Raw genomic sequence first — 19,578 nt, 5'->3', positions numbered from 1 at the left:
AGTGAGACCTGGAAATGGGTGAAATGAGAAACATTTGGAATGTGGAAAAATGAAACACTGTATCGCTAGTATCATGTGTGTGTGTTGAATACACATGATACTAGTGATTGCTTGGCTATGTGTTGGAAGTAGATAACATATGTGTTATTTTTATTTGGACTGACAGCGGAGATTTCAACTTGAGTTTAATAGAAACGAATAATAGAATCTCATTGGTGTGAATGCCATTATTTTTCCTCTTCTACTTTGTTTTTTTCGAATCTGTAATAATGAGAGCCCACTTTGGATGAATAAACAAATCAAATTGAATGTTTGAACAAATCTCTTTGTCTCTCATCACAGAATATGGATTCAATTTTTCTAGATAACGCTGGCGGTCTTCAAATCAGCTGATTTTAAGTTTGTTTACAAACAGCTTGAACTGTAGCTGTAAGTGTGTTGTGCATGTTGTGTGGTGGAATACAAGAATGGATATGTATTGATAGAAACAAATGAGCTTGGTTCATAGCTAAAAATTGTTTTTAATACAATTCATTATAAATTTTCAAGTTGCGACGTAATTTTTAACTTCACTTAGACATTATCAAATGGAAATTTAAGTTTTTCTTCAAACAATCATTTCTCAAAACGGACTATTTGTTTAAATATTTTTTGTCAAATTTCAATGTCAAATCTGAAAGTTCTAATTCAGCCAGCATTCCAGATGATGTATTGTTGAAAAGAGTGACATTAGACTTTGTACACTGAATAGATACGGTACTGTTTTTGCTCATCATTTTAATTCATTTTATTCTTTTTTTGTTGAAATACAAGTTATTTTCCAAGAAATTTGAAAACACATTTGCAATTTTGTTTATTTCTATACACAATAACTTGAAAATATTCAATATTCTTTACATTTTTTTTCACAGATAAACAGTGATAATCCCATTCCAATCATTGTCAAAGTGAGAAAGTTTCATATTACGGTCGTCGTCAAAGTGCAAAGGATGAGTCATTCAACAAATTGTGAGAAGAAGGAAAAAATGGGCGGAAAAAACGAGCAAAAGAAAGACATGGCTGACGCTGGTCCTTCAAATGCAGACTCACCACCGAAAGGTCCTTCAAATGCAGACTCACCACCGAAAATCTTCAAGCTAACCATCGATTGTTTTGACGAGATATTCGAGTATTTGTCAATGAAAGACTTGCATTCATTGGGTCAAACGTGCAAGACAATGCAAAAAGTGGCGGGCGTATATTTCAAGCAAAATTTTTCAGCGGCTGAGAAGTTCTGCCATCCGGATGGCATTTATACGGTTCATTCAAGCCGAGATAATGTGATTAACGAGCGTATACCAACATTGGGTTTCAATGAATTCATGCCATGTATTTCGCATTATCATGATCGACTCGAACCGCTCGAATATCTTCAGTTGCACATTGACGAATTCGCTCAATCAACTAATCATATTTATCTAGTGGACTTACGGATCAACCCGACCAGAGTCGAATTCATCGAAAAATTGCTTCCGAAAATCGAAATTATCCAAATCAGAAGCTGTAGTGTGAATGGCTGTTTCTACGAATTGATACTGAAACATTGTCCAAATTTGCATACAATTTATGTGCAAAATGCCGATACCTACTGCAATGGCAATTATGGGTGGATGTTGCAAGATTACCCGATGCTTAAACACTTAGAGCTGATGCCGAGATATTCAGACGAAGTAGACGAGTTGTATGGGTTTTTGGAACGCCATCCAAAAGTTCAACGGTTCTCGACCAGCGGCAGATTTTTATGGTTCAATCGAAATAGATTCCTAAAATCCACTGTGAAATTGGATATATTGGAGGTCAAATCACAATACTTTTATCAGGATGATGGATCTGGTACCTGCAGGACGATTTGGGATTTATTGAGCCAACTTCATAAGCAAGGATTTTATAAACGCTTATTTGTTTACACTGACCGCGTTAGTAATGATCTCAGCGGCAAATTGATAAAAGTCCCGGGTCTTGAGCTGCTATGCATTCGATGGTTTGATGCAAGCTACAATTTGCCTCTCTTGACTGACTTGAAAGAGCTTATCATTTTGGATGGATTGAATGTCCGTGATGCAGAAATTCTGGCAAATAGCTTAGTGAAGCTGGAACGCCTTTACGTGGATAATACTACAATTGATTGCATTCAACCATTCATTCGTCAATCCACGAAATTGAACAAAATCAATCTATTTCTCAGAGACACAAACGAACGTGGATACAATGGACTTAGTTTTGCTGATGTGGACAACGATGCTTATTCAGATTACTCGGGTCATTCGGATGGTTCAGATTACTCAGGTTATTCGGATAATGAAGATGAAGACTACGATCGAAGTGAAAATGGGGATGGAGATGGAGTGGGAGATGGAGTGGGAGAAGCAGTGGGAGATGGAGTGGGAGATGTGAGTGATCACGACGGTGACAATATGGACCGCGAAGATGGTGATGAACATAGCGATGAAGTTGAATTAGAAGCAGAAAACAGAAACAACGATGGTGCGGATGAAGCAAAGAAAAAAGACACATCCGATTGGAGAGTCCTGGATTTGGTCGCAATAAATAAAGAACGTGCGAAATTGTCTGGTGCACGAAAGATAACAATTTATGTTCGAGATGACATCTTTTTGGCTACCAAATGGACCGTTAGACACGGAGATATTAACTTGAGCCTTATCGAAATGAAACGAACGGATTCGCTTGAATGGAACCATCATTTTTAAATTCAATCAATGGTTTGCATTGGTATTCAATCAATGGTTTACAGCGGTATTCACTGTTCAGTACACTGTTCAGCACAGGCCGGATCGACACCCATAATAATTTATTTTTTATAACTTTTTCTATGTATTTTAAAGATTGAAATAGAAAATAAATCACTTTTCCATAAAATATTATTGTAAAAAATCGTAAATTATTTCGAAGAAAAGTAATGAAAAATGGCATTCGATTCAAACGGCGCAAAATCGACTTCAATTTGAATTCAAGCGGGATAATAAAAGTCAACTTCGCTTCAATTAGACACTAAATGTCAAGTTTGTTTATCAATCAGAATGTCATTTCCACCAATCCGGCAATAAGCAATCATTGTGTAATTATTGCGTTAGTTTTAATTGCCGCTCCCGTTCTTCGTTCAGTAGAGAAAAAAAAATTAAAGTTCGTGTCTTTGTAGAACAGCAAACGGAATTTGTTATAAAAAAAATTGGGTGATTAAAGAAGGTTTTTGGATTGGAAGTGACCGTCCAATAAAAAAATTCTGCTTGAAAAATGAGCGATGGACAAAGTACGGCGAAAAAACAAAAATTGTGTAACACTGAAGGTCAAACTCAAGTGGCACCTGGGACTTCTTCAAATCAACAGCAATCTTTGCCGAAAATCTTCAAACTGGATGTCGATTGTTTCGATGAAATATTCGAGTATTTGTCAATAGAAGACTTGCATTCGTTCGGTCAGACATGCAAAGCGATGAACAAAGTGGCGGGCGTATATTTTAAGCAAAATTATTCAGCGGCTGAGAAGTTCTGCCATCCGGACGGTGTTTACACGGTTTATTCCAGCAGAGAAGGTGTCATTAATGAACGCACAAAAACATCGGGCTTCAATCAATTCATCAGCAAAATTTCGCACTATTACCACGATCTCAAGCCACTGCGTTACATTCGATCGCATGTCGATGAATTTGAATCCATCAATTACATTTACCTGGTGTGCATGAACCTGAGCAAGAATCGAATTGAATGCATGCAAAAAATGTATCCAAAGATTGAAACACTACAACTCCGAAATTGTTCCATTGATGGCGATGTGTACGAAGCGATTTTCAAAATTTGTGTCGATTTAAAACGTCTTTTTTTGCAAAGAGCTGCACTTGGTCATTCGTGGCTGCTTCGCGATTATCCCAAATTGGAATACTTGGAATTGATTCCGATTCCCACGACAGACACATTGAATACTTTTTTTGAACGTAATTCAAGCCTTCGCACCTTCTCCACGAGTGGATCGTGCATTTGGGACAATAAAGAAACATTCCTGAAATCAACGGCCACAATTGACACACTTGAAGTGAAAATGCTGTACGAATACGACCACGAATTTTTTGAAACACTTTGTCAATTATTGAACCAGATTCATGAGCGAGGATTTTTTAAGCGATTACATTTCTATATTCAGAGTGTTGACGAACAAATTAGCACTCAATTGACATCGCTTCAAGCCCTTGAAAAGTTGTGCGTTAAGAAATTGACGAAATGCTACAGTTTGCCGCTGTTAACCAATTTAAAAGAGCTGGTCATATACGATGGGAATGCTGCTGACATGGCGATTTTGGCAAATAGCTTCACAAATCTTCAACGTCTTTTTATGCGAAATGTAACGTATGATCACATTTTGCCATTCATGAGCCGATCATCGAAACTGACCAAAGTCCGAATAATCCCAGCAAATGACTCCGACTTGAATGGAGGCGTTCTCAAGCTACGTACATGGAACAAGGAACGCGAACAATTGCCAGGAGCTCGCAAAGTTACCATTTATGTTGAAGACTTTATATTCTTGAAAACAAAATGGGCAACCAGAAATGGTGACACCAACCTGAGCCTCATCGAAATGAAACGATCCGATTCGTATGAATGGGATAATCACTATTCACATCAAAAATAATTGACTAATTCACCTTTGAATATTTCATAAGTAAACATTTATAAATATTTGTTTTTTTTTTCAATTTGCCATATATAGGCCTACACTTTATACTTGCTTTCAAGCTGAATGTATAAATGAAATTTTTGAAAAAATATGTTTCTCTTTGAATATTTCAATAAATATGTAAATAATAAATTGAAATAAAAAAAATTCTTTGTTGAATTAAAGTCCATTGCAATGTAAATCAGTTCTCTCACGTTTCGCATTGTGCTTAATCAGCTGATTTACGAATTGTTGGTAAACATATATTGTTGACAGTAAACATACTCTGTTGGTGTGTGGCGAAATAGCAGGGGAAATAGGGGAATACACGGTGATAACTAGATGAAACGTTTAGCGAATACATGTTAAAAGTTAACCCTCAATCGCTCACCCGGGTCTGGCCAGACCTTTTTCGTTTTTCATCGTTAATTTAACACATTTCTAGTTTAGCTAGCGACTTGAGTTTTTAGTTACCTGCCTTAAATTTCATTGGCTATCTATCTAACAAAAGATCCATTAAAAAAAGTCCTTAAAAAGGATGAAATAAGGATATGCAAAAACTACACCTTCGATCGCTCACCTCGGGTCTGGCTGGACCCCTATGTATTTGTATGCATTTGTATGAGAATAAGGTATGCATACCATCTCATTTTTCACGAGACTGATAAAAGATAAGTGATATCTGTCTTCAGCAAAGTTATAGAGCAGGTCAAGTACTACAATTTATTTCAGTTCACCATTTCCTTATCTCTTATCAGTTCCGCGAAAAATGATAAGAGATATCTCGCGTTTTTCGCGGTTTTTTGCGCAACTGATAAGGGATAACGAATCTATGTCTTGAGCAAAGTTGTAGTACTTCATCTGCTCTACCACTTTGTTGAAGACAGTCATCACTTATCTCTTATCAGTAACGTGAAATACGCGAAAAACCGCAGAAGACCGCTAGCATGATGGATAGTTTTGATTATCATTTTTTGCGTAACTGATAACGAGATAAAGAAGAGATAAGTGATAACTGTCTTCGACAAAGTGGTAGGGCAGATAAAGTACTACAACTTTGCCCAGAGCATAAATTCGTTATCTCTTATCAGTTACGCGAAACACCGCGAAAAACGTAAGATATCTCTTATCATTTTTCGCGGAACCGATAAGAGATAAGGAGATGGCGAATAGAAAAAAATTGTATAACTTGACCCGCTCAATAACTTTGCTGAAGACAGTTATCACTTATCTTTTATCAGTCTCATGAAAAATAAGATGGCATGCATACCTTATTCCCATACAAATGCATACAAATACATAGGGGTCCAGCCAGACCCGAGGTGAGCGATCTAAGAGTTTTAAATATGTGAGCGAAGGAGGGTTAAAGGAAGATTTAATACATAGAAAAACTAGGTTTATTTCAACGAAATATTTCATTCAAGTTTCAGATCAAGCCCATTGCCTAATTTATATTGATGGTCAATAATAATTGAAACGATTGAATCAATTTTTTTTTCAAACCGAAGCAAAGTGATACCTGCTTTGTTCCATGAATGTAACATGAGAATGTAAAAATAATTTTGGAAACAATGAATTCAAAATAGGTAGAAAAAAAATGTAAAAAAATACCGACATTAAAGTGTTAATAATACCGCATTACACAATATGGTCATCGCTGAATTTGCGAAATCTTCATGTAAAAAATTGCGTGTGTGGCTGTGTATATAGTAGCTGTCACTATATGCAGGTTTTTCGAATGTATGTGTGTTATATTTAAATAAATATTATAACAAAAGCTATGTAAACAATTATTTAAGCCACTTTCAATGAAAAAAAATCGCTTCTCAAATTTTCAGGTACATTTATGGATTTATGTCAATACCATGGTAAAAGATTCGCAAAAATAAGTAAAATATGTTGTAGAGTGAGATAGACTGTAATGGTATTTAGTGGGGGAACGATTGTGTTTATTTTCATATTTAACTCGTTTGTGCTTAGCGTTGCCATATGGTAACACAAAATGGTAGGTCTGTTATCAGTTGTGTAAAAAGTGAACCAATGCACATATAACCGATTGTAAACACGTTTTGTGTTCGTTAAGGATTTATCTTACTTCCATCAAATTTTCACTTCGATCTGTGCATCAATGTGGATTTTATAGCACCTCAAAGTTAGAGAAAATAAAAAAAAGTGCAAAAAATGGCCATTTGTAAAGATTTCCATTTTGGCCAAAAACAATTTATGGCTGTATTTTGCACATTTTTCACTTTTTTGAAAATTTTCTTCTTCAGAGAGAGAGTGTGTTAGCGTATATAATTTCAAAATTTGGAGAATATAATTTTTTTCACCGTTTTTTCCCACTAAATCGGTCTCAAATTTTTTGCTACCAAGGCTACTCCTGGTTCGCTCTCATGGAGCATCTCTCTACATTTCAACATTCAAACATACGAAGAGACTCAAATACTTTTGAAATTGGTCAACAAAACTATCAATTGGAAGACTGAGAAAGGAATTCATTTGGAACTCAAACCAAGACACCATTTTTAACGACTTTTTTATTACGATTTTTTTATGCGTTAAATTAATACTGCGAGAGTAAAAAAAATTAGATATGATTATTAAATCCACATGAAATTTCGTTCCAATGGGGCTGAGAAAATGATGTCAAAATTCAAATTATAGCAAGTTTAACATTGATCTGTGTTCGGTGTAAGATGTCAAATTTAAGTTGATTTGATTCATGAAAATTTGAATTGATAAAAATTTAAATTGAGATTTTGAACAATGACAACTTCAAGTCGAACGGCATTAAACGTCTACATCAAGTTTTTTTTTTCAATCCGATTATTTCACATTTTCGTCTTGTCAAAGTCAAGGTTCATTGTTTCGTTATAATTTTGCCGGTTTCATCACATCCAACAATTTATAGATTTTTCGTTCTATTTACAGCACAGAAACTGTTAACAGAGACTATTACACTTATTTGTGAGTGTTGAAGATGAATGACGATGAAAGTGGACCGAAACTAAGTCACGGAGAGGAGCCGAATAGAAATCTGGTAGCAATTGCAATTGGTCCATCGAATTATCAGCCACACCCGAAAATATCCAAGCTAGACAATAATTGCTTTGACGAGATATTCGAGTATTTATCGCTGAAAGACCTGCATTCATTCGGTCAAATATGTAAGAAGCTGCAGAAAGTGGCTGGCATATATTTCATGCAAAATTATTCAGCTGCTGAAACGCACATAAAAAAGGATGGCATTGAAACAGTGTATTCAGACGATAACGGTGTTATCAATGAACCTATTTCAACTGCTGCATTCAGCGCCAATTTATCACGAACATTACACATAGTTCAGATGATGATGACATCAGTGGACAGTTGAAACAGTCTGATTCAATTCGACGTGTCTGTTTTTCGTCTCTACATTTTAATGAACAGGGTTGTGAAGAAGTGCAAATTAAATGGCCAAAAGTCGGGGATTTATTTAAAAAACGTTCAAAATTAATAACGTTTTTTACTATAATACGTCCAAAATGTTGACGAAAAATCCAGCAAAAGATTGAATTGGCTACCTGCACTTGAAAAGCTATGCATCGAGAATTTTACCGAAACATTCAATTTGTCTCGACTCACCAAATTGAAGGAATTGGCTATTTTAGATGGAGCGAAACCCAAACGATATGGAGATTTTGGCAACTAGCCTAGTGAGTCTTGAACGTGTTTACATTGGCAATGCGACAATCGATGATATTCTACCATTCATTCGTCTAGCACCAAAAGTCAAAAAAATGAAAGCGATACCCAAAGATGAAGCTCATTTTAATGGAGGATTGCTCAAGTTGAAAACATTGAACAGAGAACGCAAAGAATTATTCGGAGCACAAAAAGTTAAAATCTATGTGCCAAACAATATTTTCTTGAAAACAAAATGGGCCACCAATAGTGGTGACACCAACTTGAAATTGATTGAAATGCGACGATCCGATTCGTATGACTGGAACCAAACTTTTTATTGAAAATAAAATTATCCAACACGATTGTAATTTATTTTGTTGGAAATTTTTTTATATTTGATGAAAATAAAGACTATCGAAATAAAACACCATTGAAATTGAGTAACAACTTGAATTGTGAAACTACTTTCATAATTTTATCAACAGTTGACGGTTTATTTACAAACAACATTTATTCCCGTTGTAAGTGGTGTGCATTAAATGCAGGGGCATTAGACATAACAGATGTATTTAGTGTGGGAACATACACGTTGGATTTGAAATAAGATAACTTGAAGATGTGTTTGAAAAGTTATATTTTGATTAAACACATCAATTGAACAACAACAAAAAATAAGAAAATTGAATGAAAATTTGTAAAATTACGTAAAAATAAATGTTAAAATTTTATTTATTTGAATTGAGTTCAAAGAGTGAGTGACGTCAGGCACAACACCAACTTCAAATCGAATGAAAGTAAATGTCAATGTCAAACTTCTTGTGATTATTAGTGTTTGCACATTTTTTTCATACAGCCAGATTTTGTATATGGTTTACTCCTGTTCTGTTCAAAAGGTTTGTTTGTTTAATCAGTCTATACAAATGATTTATTCATGCTCGTGTATTTTTTCGACAAGTTTAGGATGAGTGACGGAGAAAGTCCTTGGAAAAGGCCAAAACTGACTCATGGAGATGGGCCATATCGAAATCCAAAAGCCGGTCCATCAAAGGTGCAGGTACAGCCAGAGCCACAGCCAGAGCTACAGCCACAGCCACAGTCGAAAATTTTCAAGCTGGACATCGATTGTTTTGACGAGATATTCGAGTATTTATCGCTGAAAGACCTGCATTCATTCGGGCAAACATGCAAGACGATGCAAAAAGTTTCCGGAGAATATTTCAAACGATATTATTCAGCGGCTGAAACACACATAAAAAATGGAGGCATTGACACAGTGTATTCGGACTATAAACGTTCAATTAATAGACGTACTTCAACTACTGCATTCAGCCAATTCATTACGAACATCACACATCGCTCTTACGCCCTTCAACCACTGCGCTATATTCGCCGCCATTTTGGAGAGTTTGATTCAATTCGACGTGTTTGTTTCAAGAATCTAGATTTTGATGAAGAGAAAGGTGAAGAATTACAAAGAATATGGCCCAATGTTGAAACGGTGCATTTAATAGGATGTTCAATTTGCGAAGATTTACACGAAATATTTCTGCGACATTGTAAAAACAACTTGAAACGTCTTTGTGTACAGTCAGCTAAATGGCCTGCATTTGATCCCTATGTGCGTGTCCCATGGTTTCATCGTGAATATCCAATGCTTGAACATTTAGAATTGATTCCAATTCCACCGATGGTTGAGTTGAATTTATTGTTTCAAAAAAATCGGAATGTAAAAAGCTTTTCAACCAGTGGATTCGATTTTTGGCGTAACAAAAATGAATTCATGCAATTAAATGTACAATTGGATTTATTACAGATTAAAGCTTCATATGTTTCTGTCAAGGAAATGTCATCTGTATTGTGGGAACTTTATGAACGCGGTTTCTTCAAACGTTTGCATCACTGCACCAACACCGTTGACGAAGAATCCAGCATCGAATTGAATTTGATGCCTGCACTCGAAAAGCTATGCATCGAGAGATTTACCGTAACATTCGACTTGGCTCGACTCATCAAATTGAGGGAATTGGTTATTTTGGATGGAGCCAATGCTACTGATATGGACATTCTCGCGAACAATTTAATCAATTTGCAACGTGTTTACATTGGCAAGGCAACAATTGAAGATATACTACCATTCATTCGTCGATCACCAGAACTGACCAAACTCAAAGTCATCCCCAGAAACGAAGCTCATTTCAACAGAGGAGTTCTCAAGCTGGTGACATTCAACAAGGAACGTGAGAAATTGGTTGGAGCACGGAAAGTAACAATTTATGTGCCAGACAATATTTTCTTGAAAACCAAATGGACCACCAAACATGGTGACACGAACCTAAAATTTGTCGAAATGCAGAGATCTGGTTCATATGAATGGAATCAAATTTGTTATTGAATTTGTTTTTTTCTTACTTAAATCCGTAATGTTCAATTTTCTTAATTTTATAAAATCCTGTTTTTATTTTCTTTACTATGAGTAAATATAATTGCGCTAAAGTATGGGTTGAAGTCCTGCGAAAAATAATTTCTGCGCATATTTTCCAACCTCATTTGAAATTTTCAATAAAAAAATAATTAAAGAAAAATTGTCAAGAAATAACTTTATTTGCGTATTTAGTCAAAATTATATTGAATTTACTGAATTTAATGCTAATGATTGTTTAAGGAGAGGTAACGATGTGTTGAATTCATGTTTATATGGAAAATAGTTATTTTGTGACGATGACTTTTGAGATGGATACACTAGGAAGACCAAAGACAGTTATTCACGCTTCGCGATGTTGAACTTCAATTTGACGAGATATCGAATCTTCACGCGAGACTCGTCGGACACAACGAATTCATTGAACGTAATGCCAGTATTTTCGCTTCGTCGAATGAGCGTACCGTTTGGAATTTTAAGGCCATCAGGTCGAATATGCAGTGGATGTGGATAGTACTGACCTAAAGCGGAATTTTCGGATATATTTTGTGTCAGTTTTAATAAATTTTATGTTCATTTTGTTAAAATTTATGACTATTTTTGAAAGTTTTATGACAAAATTCGGGTCACTCACCCAAAGCTTGCACGGTTTCACAGTAGTCGATCAATTTTTTGTTATCGTGTTTATAACGAATGTCAGTAATACCGGCCGCCACTTCACACAGCAAAACCAATCCGAATCCCTTGCTTCCAGAACGGCAGTAGCCGGCGGATTTTGACACTGAGTCCGAAAAGTAGATGCCTCTTCCAAAAATGGATCCGCAGAACTAGAATGACAGAACAGAATTTAAAAAGATAAAGAAAATAGGAAGGAAAAATTGAGGAATTTGAAATTTTCGCGAAAATTCAAAGTTTAAAAGTAAATCCAAATAAAATTATTCTCTCACCATGGCTTCCGGTGGTGAGATCTTCAAGCCATTTGTCAATATACCGACAAAATTTTGAATCGGTGATCCATGAAACAGTAATTGGCGATTGAAGTTATTCTCATACGGTGCGTATCGCATGAGCTCTTCATGGCGTAAAACTTCAAATACTTCGTTAACTTCAAACGCACCCGGATCATAGTAACTTTGATTATTTACATGCAATTGCGTGTTATTGATGTAATTACAGATTTGCGTATACATTCCCGATGATTTGTTCAGCATGGTAATTTCGGCCGAGTCTTCAAGCTGTGCATAGCACAAATCGAGCAAGTTTCTCTCTTGATTCGATTCGCTGATCAAAAATTGATATCGCAGTTCTTTTTGCAGCAGATGTTGCAGCATGTTCATTTTTTCTTCGATCATTTTGCATGTCTCGATGATGGGTGGTCGACGATGACTAAAATTGTGTGGAAAGTATGAGTAAAATTGATTTGACAGGGCGATGATTTGTTGACGATTTTCTGTGCATTGTACCGATGAGAGTTCACCCAAAATATTCATTGCTGCTTGAATTTGCGTCTTACTCAATTTACCCAGTGGCATACTGTCGAGATCGAAACAAAATTCAATCAATGTTGAATTGAACACATGGTCATCACTGTACAGCAGCTCCATTAGTTCGTATAACGGTTTTGAGAGTTTTGTCGCTGGGCCATTTGCTAGCGAGCTTCGCTTCACTTCCAGAGATTCGTTGTCAATGAGCACATGATTGTAAAGTCCAGGCTTTTTCACGAAATTCGTGGTACCAAATTCATTGCCAGTCTTTTCAAAGTAGATCCTGTTGAACTCAATTTTGGCTAGGTCCAGGGTTGTATAGTGCTTTCGATTATTGGTGCCAACTGATGTGCCAATTCGACCCATTGACTCATCTACTGAGTATCTGCAAATTAAATTGATTTGTTTTTTCCAACTTATTCTTTAATCAAATGAATTCAAATCTTTTCAATTCAAAATTATTCATTGCTGAATTGACTAATTTGAGTGGAGATGATTTTCTATAGCACACTTACTGTGAGGTTCCATATGCGACTCGGTGCAACTGCAGTTTGCAGTATGTGTTCTTGTTTGATGTGGTATCGACGAAATCCAATACAGCTTCTTGAACAACAGCGTCTCCATTTTTATCACCAGTATTTGGATCAAAAATGTAATTCCGTCCCGGGCGATCATTTGTGCTGACCGGCCGAAAGATGGGTTTTCGTTCTGGCATACGTTCGTATGGCTACATGAAATGAGAAAAAGTGTTAAAATCGATCCAATCTCGTTGTAAAGTTTTTCAACCTAAGATCTGAATTCAATGAACGTTAACGTTCAAGCAAAATTGTACAACAACAACTTAATTGCGTGACAAAATTGTGTAAAAAGTGTGACTAAATAGACAAACGTACATCCTTTCCCCATTTGGTCAAATCGTTCTTCACAATCACTTCGATTGGATCGTTTTCCATAACTTCGTTGAGAAAATCGTCTGGTATCACTTGAATTCGATGAATAAACGCGTCTTTTATCAATTCGGAGTAATTTTTCACCTCATTTGCATTTGAAATGACTGCAGCGAGACTCGTGTGGACTTTTGATGTGATTTTTCCACCCATTGCTTCAATCTTTTTTTCGATGTCTTCTTGTGATATTCCCGTTTCGCCGACAATACAAAATTCCATATCGAACAATGGCTGTTTTGTGTATATTCTAGCAATAAGAACAAGAATAAAGAAGAAGAGAGAATCGAATTGAGCTCAATTTAACTTCTTTTTTTTTACAAATAAATAAATACTGGATTCACATCTACCAAGTGAAAAGTATGCGAGAAAAATATTTGTCATTAAAATCATAAATATTTATCAAAAATGCAACCTTGACTTTAAATTTACGCATTTTTACCCATTTTTACGCATTTACTTACTCAAAGTCATCTTCATTGAACTTGGTGACATCGCGAAGAATGCGAGTACGCACTTCAAAATCGGTGCCCAATATTTCTTGGTATTTTTCCGGTAAATCGATTGGAATGCGTTGTGGTTCTCTCACCGTATGGGTGCATGATGACCACGGAGAATCGTATCCAGTGCAACGATAAACGAAATTTCGGAACACAAACTTGCCACCTTTGCAAAATGGACATGGTGCCAATGCACCAAAATACAAGACATCGCATAGATGATTCAACGTCTGCAAGTGGAAAAAAAATTCAATATTACAGGAGAAATATTTTTTTTCAACGAATTAGATGAAAATAGAAAAAAATCATAATGAACGAAGACAGAAAAATTTGAACAAAAAATCAAACAATGGAAATTATCCCGAAATAGTTTGAAAATATGATGGAAATCGACTCAATCTCAACTTGCTGCAAGAATTTCTCTTTACCTCTGCATAATTGTCCGGAGCATATTGATTGTTCGCCTTCAAAATGGCCAAGCAATCACCGTCACGTTCATTGAAACCTTTGAGTTTGTCGTAAATCTTGAATAATTCGTCACTTTGAATTTCGATTTCTTTTTCCAATGCAGCATTGATGATTTTGCATTTTTTTGCCGGTGGCTGTTCTCCAATCGATATGCCATTTTCATCATAACCTAATAGTGAGACACATTGTGTTAAATAAGGAATAAGCAAATTGACAATGTACAGAACCAAATGGAGCGAAAATTTGTTTCTTACCTAAATTATATCGGATTTGCCCTTGGTGGCTGTATCGCAGATTGGCAAACCCTTCGATAAAGTCCTCCGATATGGGACGTCGAATTTTGAAGAAACAAGTCATATCGTACCATTCGGGTTTAAGGCAGTCGTCAACCAAACTCTATGTATAGAAAAAAAAGTAAAAATGTCATACATTAGTACGGAGTTAGTGCCTGCGGAACTTCAGATTTTTTTTTTCTCGCAAAATTTTCGCTCGTAAGTTAGTTTGTTTGGATAGAAAATTTGCTATTTGATCCAATTGCGTAAAAATAATGCTTGACTGGTTTCAATTCAAAAGAAAGAACGAAAAAATTGAGTAAAAAAAAAATTAAAATAAAAAAAAAACCACCTGTCGCATGATGCCAATTTGTACGGTGTCTCGTTGAATAATTCTACGACATTTTTTGCACCAATTCCTTGCTGTTTGTGCGTATTCAGCGCGAAATGGTAGAATGGTTGGCATTTTGGTTATTTATTTGACCGAATACGAACACAAACTTAAAAACTAATGGATATTTTTATGATTTAAAATTTGTAGTTAAAATATCCACTGGAAATTCTCGTTCAATGAATGACATACAAAAAAAAAACATGAAACACAAAAACTAGACAATGAAAAGGCACAAAAATGGTGTTTGTTGTGATTTTAGCCGAAATGAGAATCAATTTGTGTTTACTGTTTCACAACGCAAGTGACAATGACATTGGAAGAATATACGACAATCACATGCACATAAGCATGCTGAATGTTTTGTCTACGATGCATAATCGTTGTTTCACACATACAGCACCCGTTTGTGAAACTCGTTCGACTGTGTGCGAATTCGTGGAAAGTGAAAAATGTTCAGGGTTTGACAGATGATGTGGAGAAATGTCAAATGTGCATCAAATAAACACGGAATTTGCATTTGACAATTCCTGTCACCTCTTTGTGTGTACCGATGACTTGGTTTGACTATTGCAACAAAGTGAACCACTTTTGACACTCTACAGAACATTTGCACGGGAACAATATTTTCAATTAATGGGGCGATGGTTGGGTTTGATATTATTTAAAAATCATGATTAAATTTTTTCATTCAACAGAAAAACTATTTGCAGGTGCTGCGGGGACTGTTTACAACTATTCACAGAATATCTCCGGCAAATGTTATGACCACTGATTGAAAATGAGTGACAAAGAAAATGCATCAAAAAGACCAAAGCTGACCCATGAAGATGATCAAGATCAAAATGAAGAGGCATTTGCTGGTCCATCAAATGAGCAGTCACTGCCACGGCCACAGCCGAGATTTATATTTTTTTGCTAACGAACAATGCAAAAATCGAAGATACTATTCATACGTCGATCACCAAAACTGACCAAACTCAAAGCGATCCCCAGAAACGAAGAGGAGTTTTCAAGCTGGTGACATTCAACAAGGAACGTGAGAAATTCGTTGGGGCACGCAAAGTAATAATTTATGTGCCAGACAATATTTTCTTGAAAACCAAGTGGTTGAAATTCAAACTTGATTGAAATTAAGAGGTCCGATTCATATGACTGGGATCTGGATTGTTTCTAAGGAAATATTGTTGAAAATTTATAGAACCAACTTTTTTTATATTGATATCAATAGTTTAAATGAAATAAAGACAAATCTTTTTCAAAAACAAATTTAATAAAAATAAAAAAAACGGCATAAAATTCATGTTTCATTCAACGGACTAAAGGTTGGTTCACAGAACGAAAAGGATGTATCATGTTCAGCATCGGCTTAATGACAAATGACAGCAAATGTCAATTTCAGTGTCAATACTGACGCTAATGTTCTTGCCGTCTTGTTGAAAAATAGTTTACACATTTTGTTGTAGCCGACTCTTGGTTTTTATATCAGCGTGTATTGCTATCAACAATTATTCAAGTCCAACGTTTAGCTAGGTCAAGGTTTGTTTGTTTCAAAATTAATTCATACTTTGAAATTTTTTTTACTCAGTTTGTTTCAATTATTTCGTTCTTTTCACAGTACAAAATTTACTTACAAACACTATCACCTTTTGATAAAACTTGCCAAAAATGAGTGACGAAGAAAATGCACCGAAAAGACCAAAGCTGAGTCACAGAGAGGAGCCAGATGGAAATCTGGTAGCAATCGCTGGTCCATCGAATGAGCAGTCACTGCCACTGCCAAAGCCGCAAATTTTTAAGCTAGTTATCGATTGCTTTGACGAAATATTCGAGTATTTATCATTGAAAGACCTGCATTCATTCGGGCAAACATGCAAAACGATGCAAAAAGTGGCCGGCGAGTATTTCAAACGAAATTATTCAGCGGCTGAAACACACATAAAAAATGGAGGCATTGACACAGTGTATCCAGACTATAAACATTCCATTAATGGGCATACTTCAACTACTGCATTTACCCAATTCATCACAAGCATCACACAGAGTTCAAATGAACTCAAACCACTGCGATATATTCGCCGGAATATTAGAGAATTTGATTCAGTTTACAAGATTTGCTTTTCTGGTTTAACTCTGAACGAGGAAAAAAGCGAACTCATAAAGAAAATATGGCCCAAAATCGAAACCATAAGCATAAAAAATTGTTGGCTTCGCGGAGATTTACACAATAATGTGTTGACTCATTGTGACAATTTAAAACATCTACTTATACAACAAACTCGTTCGCGTTATTTGTTCAGGCTTGAACAGAATATTCGTGTCCCATGGCTGCATCGAACATATCCAAAACTTGAACACTTGGAAGTGATTCCGGCTCCATCAGTCAAGACTTTGGAACTATTTTTCCAAAACAATCCCAGTGTCCGAATTTTATCGACAAACAGCCCCAGTATTTACACCAGAGTTGGACTAATGAAAACAAACATTCAACTGGACTTATTGGAAGTGAAAGATGCTCACGGCTTTCGGCCCATTCCAAAAACATTCGGTGATGTATTGAAGAAACTGTACGACCGTGGTTTCTATAAACGATTACATTTTTTCACTTATGACATCGACAAAGATCATAGTAATCTGTTGACTTCACTGCCCGTACTGGAGAAATTATGCATTAGAAATTGGACAGAATGCCACAGTTTGACTCGATTAACGAATTTAAAAGAATTGGCTATTTTAGATGGAGCAAAGTCCAACGACATGGAGATGATGGCGAACAGTTTAGTGAGTCTTCAACGTGTTTACATTGGCAATGCAACAATCGATGACATTCTGCCATTCATTCGCCTAGCACCAAAAGTCACCAAAATCAAAGTGATCCCCAAAGGTGAAGCTCATTTCAATGGAGGACTACTTAAGTTGAACACATTGAATAAGGAACGGGGTAAATTATTTGAAGCACAAAAAGTAACAATTTTTGTTCCAGACAGCATTTTCTTGAAAACAAAATGGACCACCGAACATGGAAACACCAATTTTAAATTGATCAAAATTAAGAGATCCGATTCGTATGATTGGAACCAACATTACTTTTGATTCACATTTTCTATTATTTCATAAGATTTTTTAACCCTCCGTCTGACAAATGGTTCCAGCCAGACCTTTTTCGTTTTCAATCGGTAATTTAATATATTTCTAATTTATCTATCGACTTGGGCAACATGCGCAGACATATGTGAATTCTTGCTTTTGAGGTCTTTCTATCTTAATATTCGTATCATTTGCCTAGTAACGCTGAAAGAAGTGTACACTGAACGCAGAATTGGCGCGAAAATACATATACAGCGGTGTATGTATATCTTTTTGTGTGCTGTGTGTGTATTGTACAATGTTCACGTAATCAAACATTTTACTGTCCGTTCGGGTATTGAATCGTTCTTCGGTAGACCAATCAACATTCCACTAAATATTGTGGCTACTAATACCAGCGGCGTCGATACACTCACAGCCAAGAGAGACTGTAAAATTTGTTTACACGGAGACGAAAAAATTCGCCGTAAAACTCGTTTTTACTGTTTCGTGTGTTCATCGCCAGTATGTCAACAACATTCTAAGGACATATACATGTTTTTCTTGCGTTACGTCCACTTCTGAGAACCCATAAGAGAGTTCGAATCATATTTCCTAAACAAAAACATTCATATCCCTTTTTATAATAGCAAACGACATGCATTTTGTTCAAAATACAACGAAAAAAATATGACAAACAAAAACTGGGTTTTTTTCACAATTCGATTTTTTTCAGGTAATATTTTTGCTTTTACAGGTAGGTGAACGTATGCCACAAACACTGAGAAAGGTAAGTTCGTTTCTAAACGAAAAATATATACCTGGTTTGTATAGAAATGCGCTTGAATACACCTCTAATTTGCACCAAAATGCATAGAGATGCATGTAAATATATAGGGGTCTGGCCAGACACCATCTGTCAGACGAAAGGTTATTGGAACGTCTGTCAGACAGAGGGTTAATATTCACTATTGAATAAAGACTCTAGCAATGTTGCTATAAAAGGAAACTAAATGCTTTTTATATGTGGAAATAAACCTGTAAAAAATTGAAAAGAACTTTTAGTGGAAACTTATAGGTAAAATGCTAGTGGATAACTTTATGAAAACCTATAATAATTCATTTCAATTCATTTTAATTCATATTTCAATGAGAGAAATTGAAAAGAAATCATTCTTTTCCAACTCTTCGTGAAATAGTTGCTCAAGTTTTGTACGCGATGTCATATATGATTCAAACAGCTGATTGTAGGTTTATTTCAAGCGTCCGTGAGAGTATAGCTTAGCAGACGCTATATTTAATGCTCGGTATTATATACCGGTATATCGCACACGCAGAGCTGCCGCAAGCACTTCTCTCGCACGCACACATTTACATACACAACGATCGCAACCAATTCAGACACAGAACCACATGGCATACACTCACAACTCGAAGCGTTTGCGCGCGAGAGAGGTGCGTGCGTCAGCTCTGCGTGTGCGATATACCGGTATATAATACCGAGTATTAAATGGAGTGCACGCTAAGCTATTCTAAGATGAACGCTTGGTTTATTTGACAAGCAGGCATGGAGGAGAACTTGGAGAAATAGGAGAAATAGTAAGAATGGCAAAATACACTGCTTTACTTGGTCTCAACCTTCTTCAAAAATGTATTTGACA

The 19,578-nt window shown here is 35.9% G+C and overlaps 4 protein-coding genes across 6 annotated transcripts; 3 read left to right on the top strand and 1 right to left on the bottom strand.

Moving 5' to 3' along the window:
• Positions 1-471: 471 nt before the first annotated feature.
• LOC129568846 (uncharacterized) lies at positions 472-4,875 on the top strand. 2 transcript variants are annotated; one of them, XM_055447174.1, is made up of 3 exons: positions 557-756; positions 912-1,068; positions 1,099-4,875. In XM_055447174.1, the coding sequence occupies exons 2-3, from the start codon at positions 990-992 to the stop codon at positions 2,745-2,747; spliced, it is 1,728 nt and encodes a 575-aa protein (XP_055303149.1). In that variant the 5' UTR covers positions 557-756; positions 912-989; the 3' UTR covers positions 2,748-4,875. The 2 variants fall into 2 exon arrangements, with proteins under 2 accessions (XP_055303150.1, XP_055303149.1); XM_055447175.1 differs by having other exon boundaries at positions 472-756; positions 912-4,875.
• Positions 4,876-8,920: 4,045 nt separating this feature from the next.
• LOC129568844 (uncharacterized) lies at positions 8,921-13,470 on the top strand. 2 transcript variants are annotated; one of them, XM_055447171.1, is made up of 2 exons: positions 8,921-9,266; positions 9,329-10,955. In XM_055447171.1, exons 1-2 carry the CDS (start codon positions 9,162-9,164, stop codon positions 10,763-10,765), a joined length of 1,542 nt encoding a protein of 513 aa, XP_055303146.1. In that variant the 5' UTR covers positions 8,921-9,161; the 3' UTR covers positions 10,766-10,955. The 2 variants fall into 2 exon arrangements, with proteins under 2 accessions (XP_055303146.1, XP_055303147.1); XM_055447172.1 differs by having other exon boundaries at positions 8,922-9,266; positions 9,334-13,470.
• On the bottom strand, positions 10,956-15,279 carry LOC129568843 (poly [ADP-ribose] polymerase-like). Its single transcript, XM_055447170.1, has 9 exons — positions 14,813-15,279; positions 14,443-14,584; positions 14,149-14,357; positions 13,685-13,950; positions 13,170-13,470; positions 12,792-13,003; positions 11,740-12,661; positions 11,427-11,619; positions 10,956-11,313 (listed from the first exon to the last, which is right to left on the bottom strand). The coding sequence occupies exons 1-9, from the start codon at positions 14,924-14,926 to the stop codon at positions 11,132-11,134; spliced, it is 2,541 nt and encodes an 846-aa protein (XP_055303145.1). The 5' UTR covers positions 14,927-15,279; the 3' UTR covers positions 10,956-11,131.
• Positions 15,280-16,261: 982 nt separating this feature from the next.
• Positions 16,262-18,621, top strand: LOC129568845 (uncharacterized). The gene is made up of 2 exons (XM_055447173.1): positions 16,262-16,390; positions 16,470-18,621. Exon 2 carries the CDS (start codon positions 16,520-16,522, stop codon positions 17,942-17,944), a length of 1,425 nt encoding a protein of 474 aa, XP_055303148.1. The 5' UTR covers positions 16,262-16,390; positions 16,470-16,519; the 3' UTR covers positions 17,945-18,621.
• The last annotated feature ends 957 nt before the right edge of the window (positions 18,622-19,578 follow it).

The sequence above is a fragment of the Sitodiplosis mosellana genome, unplaced genomic scaffold, assembly GCF_009176505.1.
Source record: "Sitodiplosis mosellana isolate CC-2019 unplaced genomic scaffold, AAFC_SMos_1.0 Smas_scaffold_23, whole genome shotgun sequence".
Taxonomy (NCBI): domain Eukaryota; kingdom Metazoa; phylum Arthropoda; class Insecta; order Diptera; family Cecidomyiidae; genus Sitodiplosis; species Sitodiplosis mosellana.
This window is presented reverse-complemented; position numbering and strand designations above follow the sequence as displayed.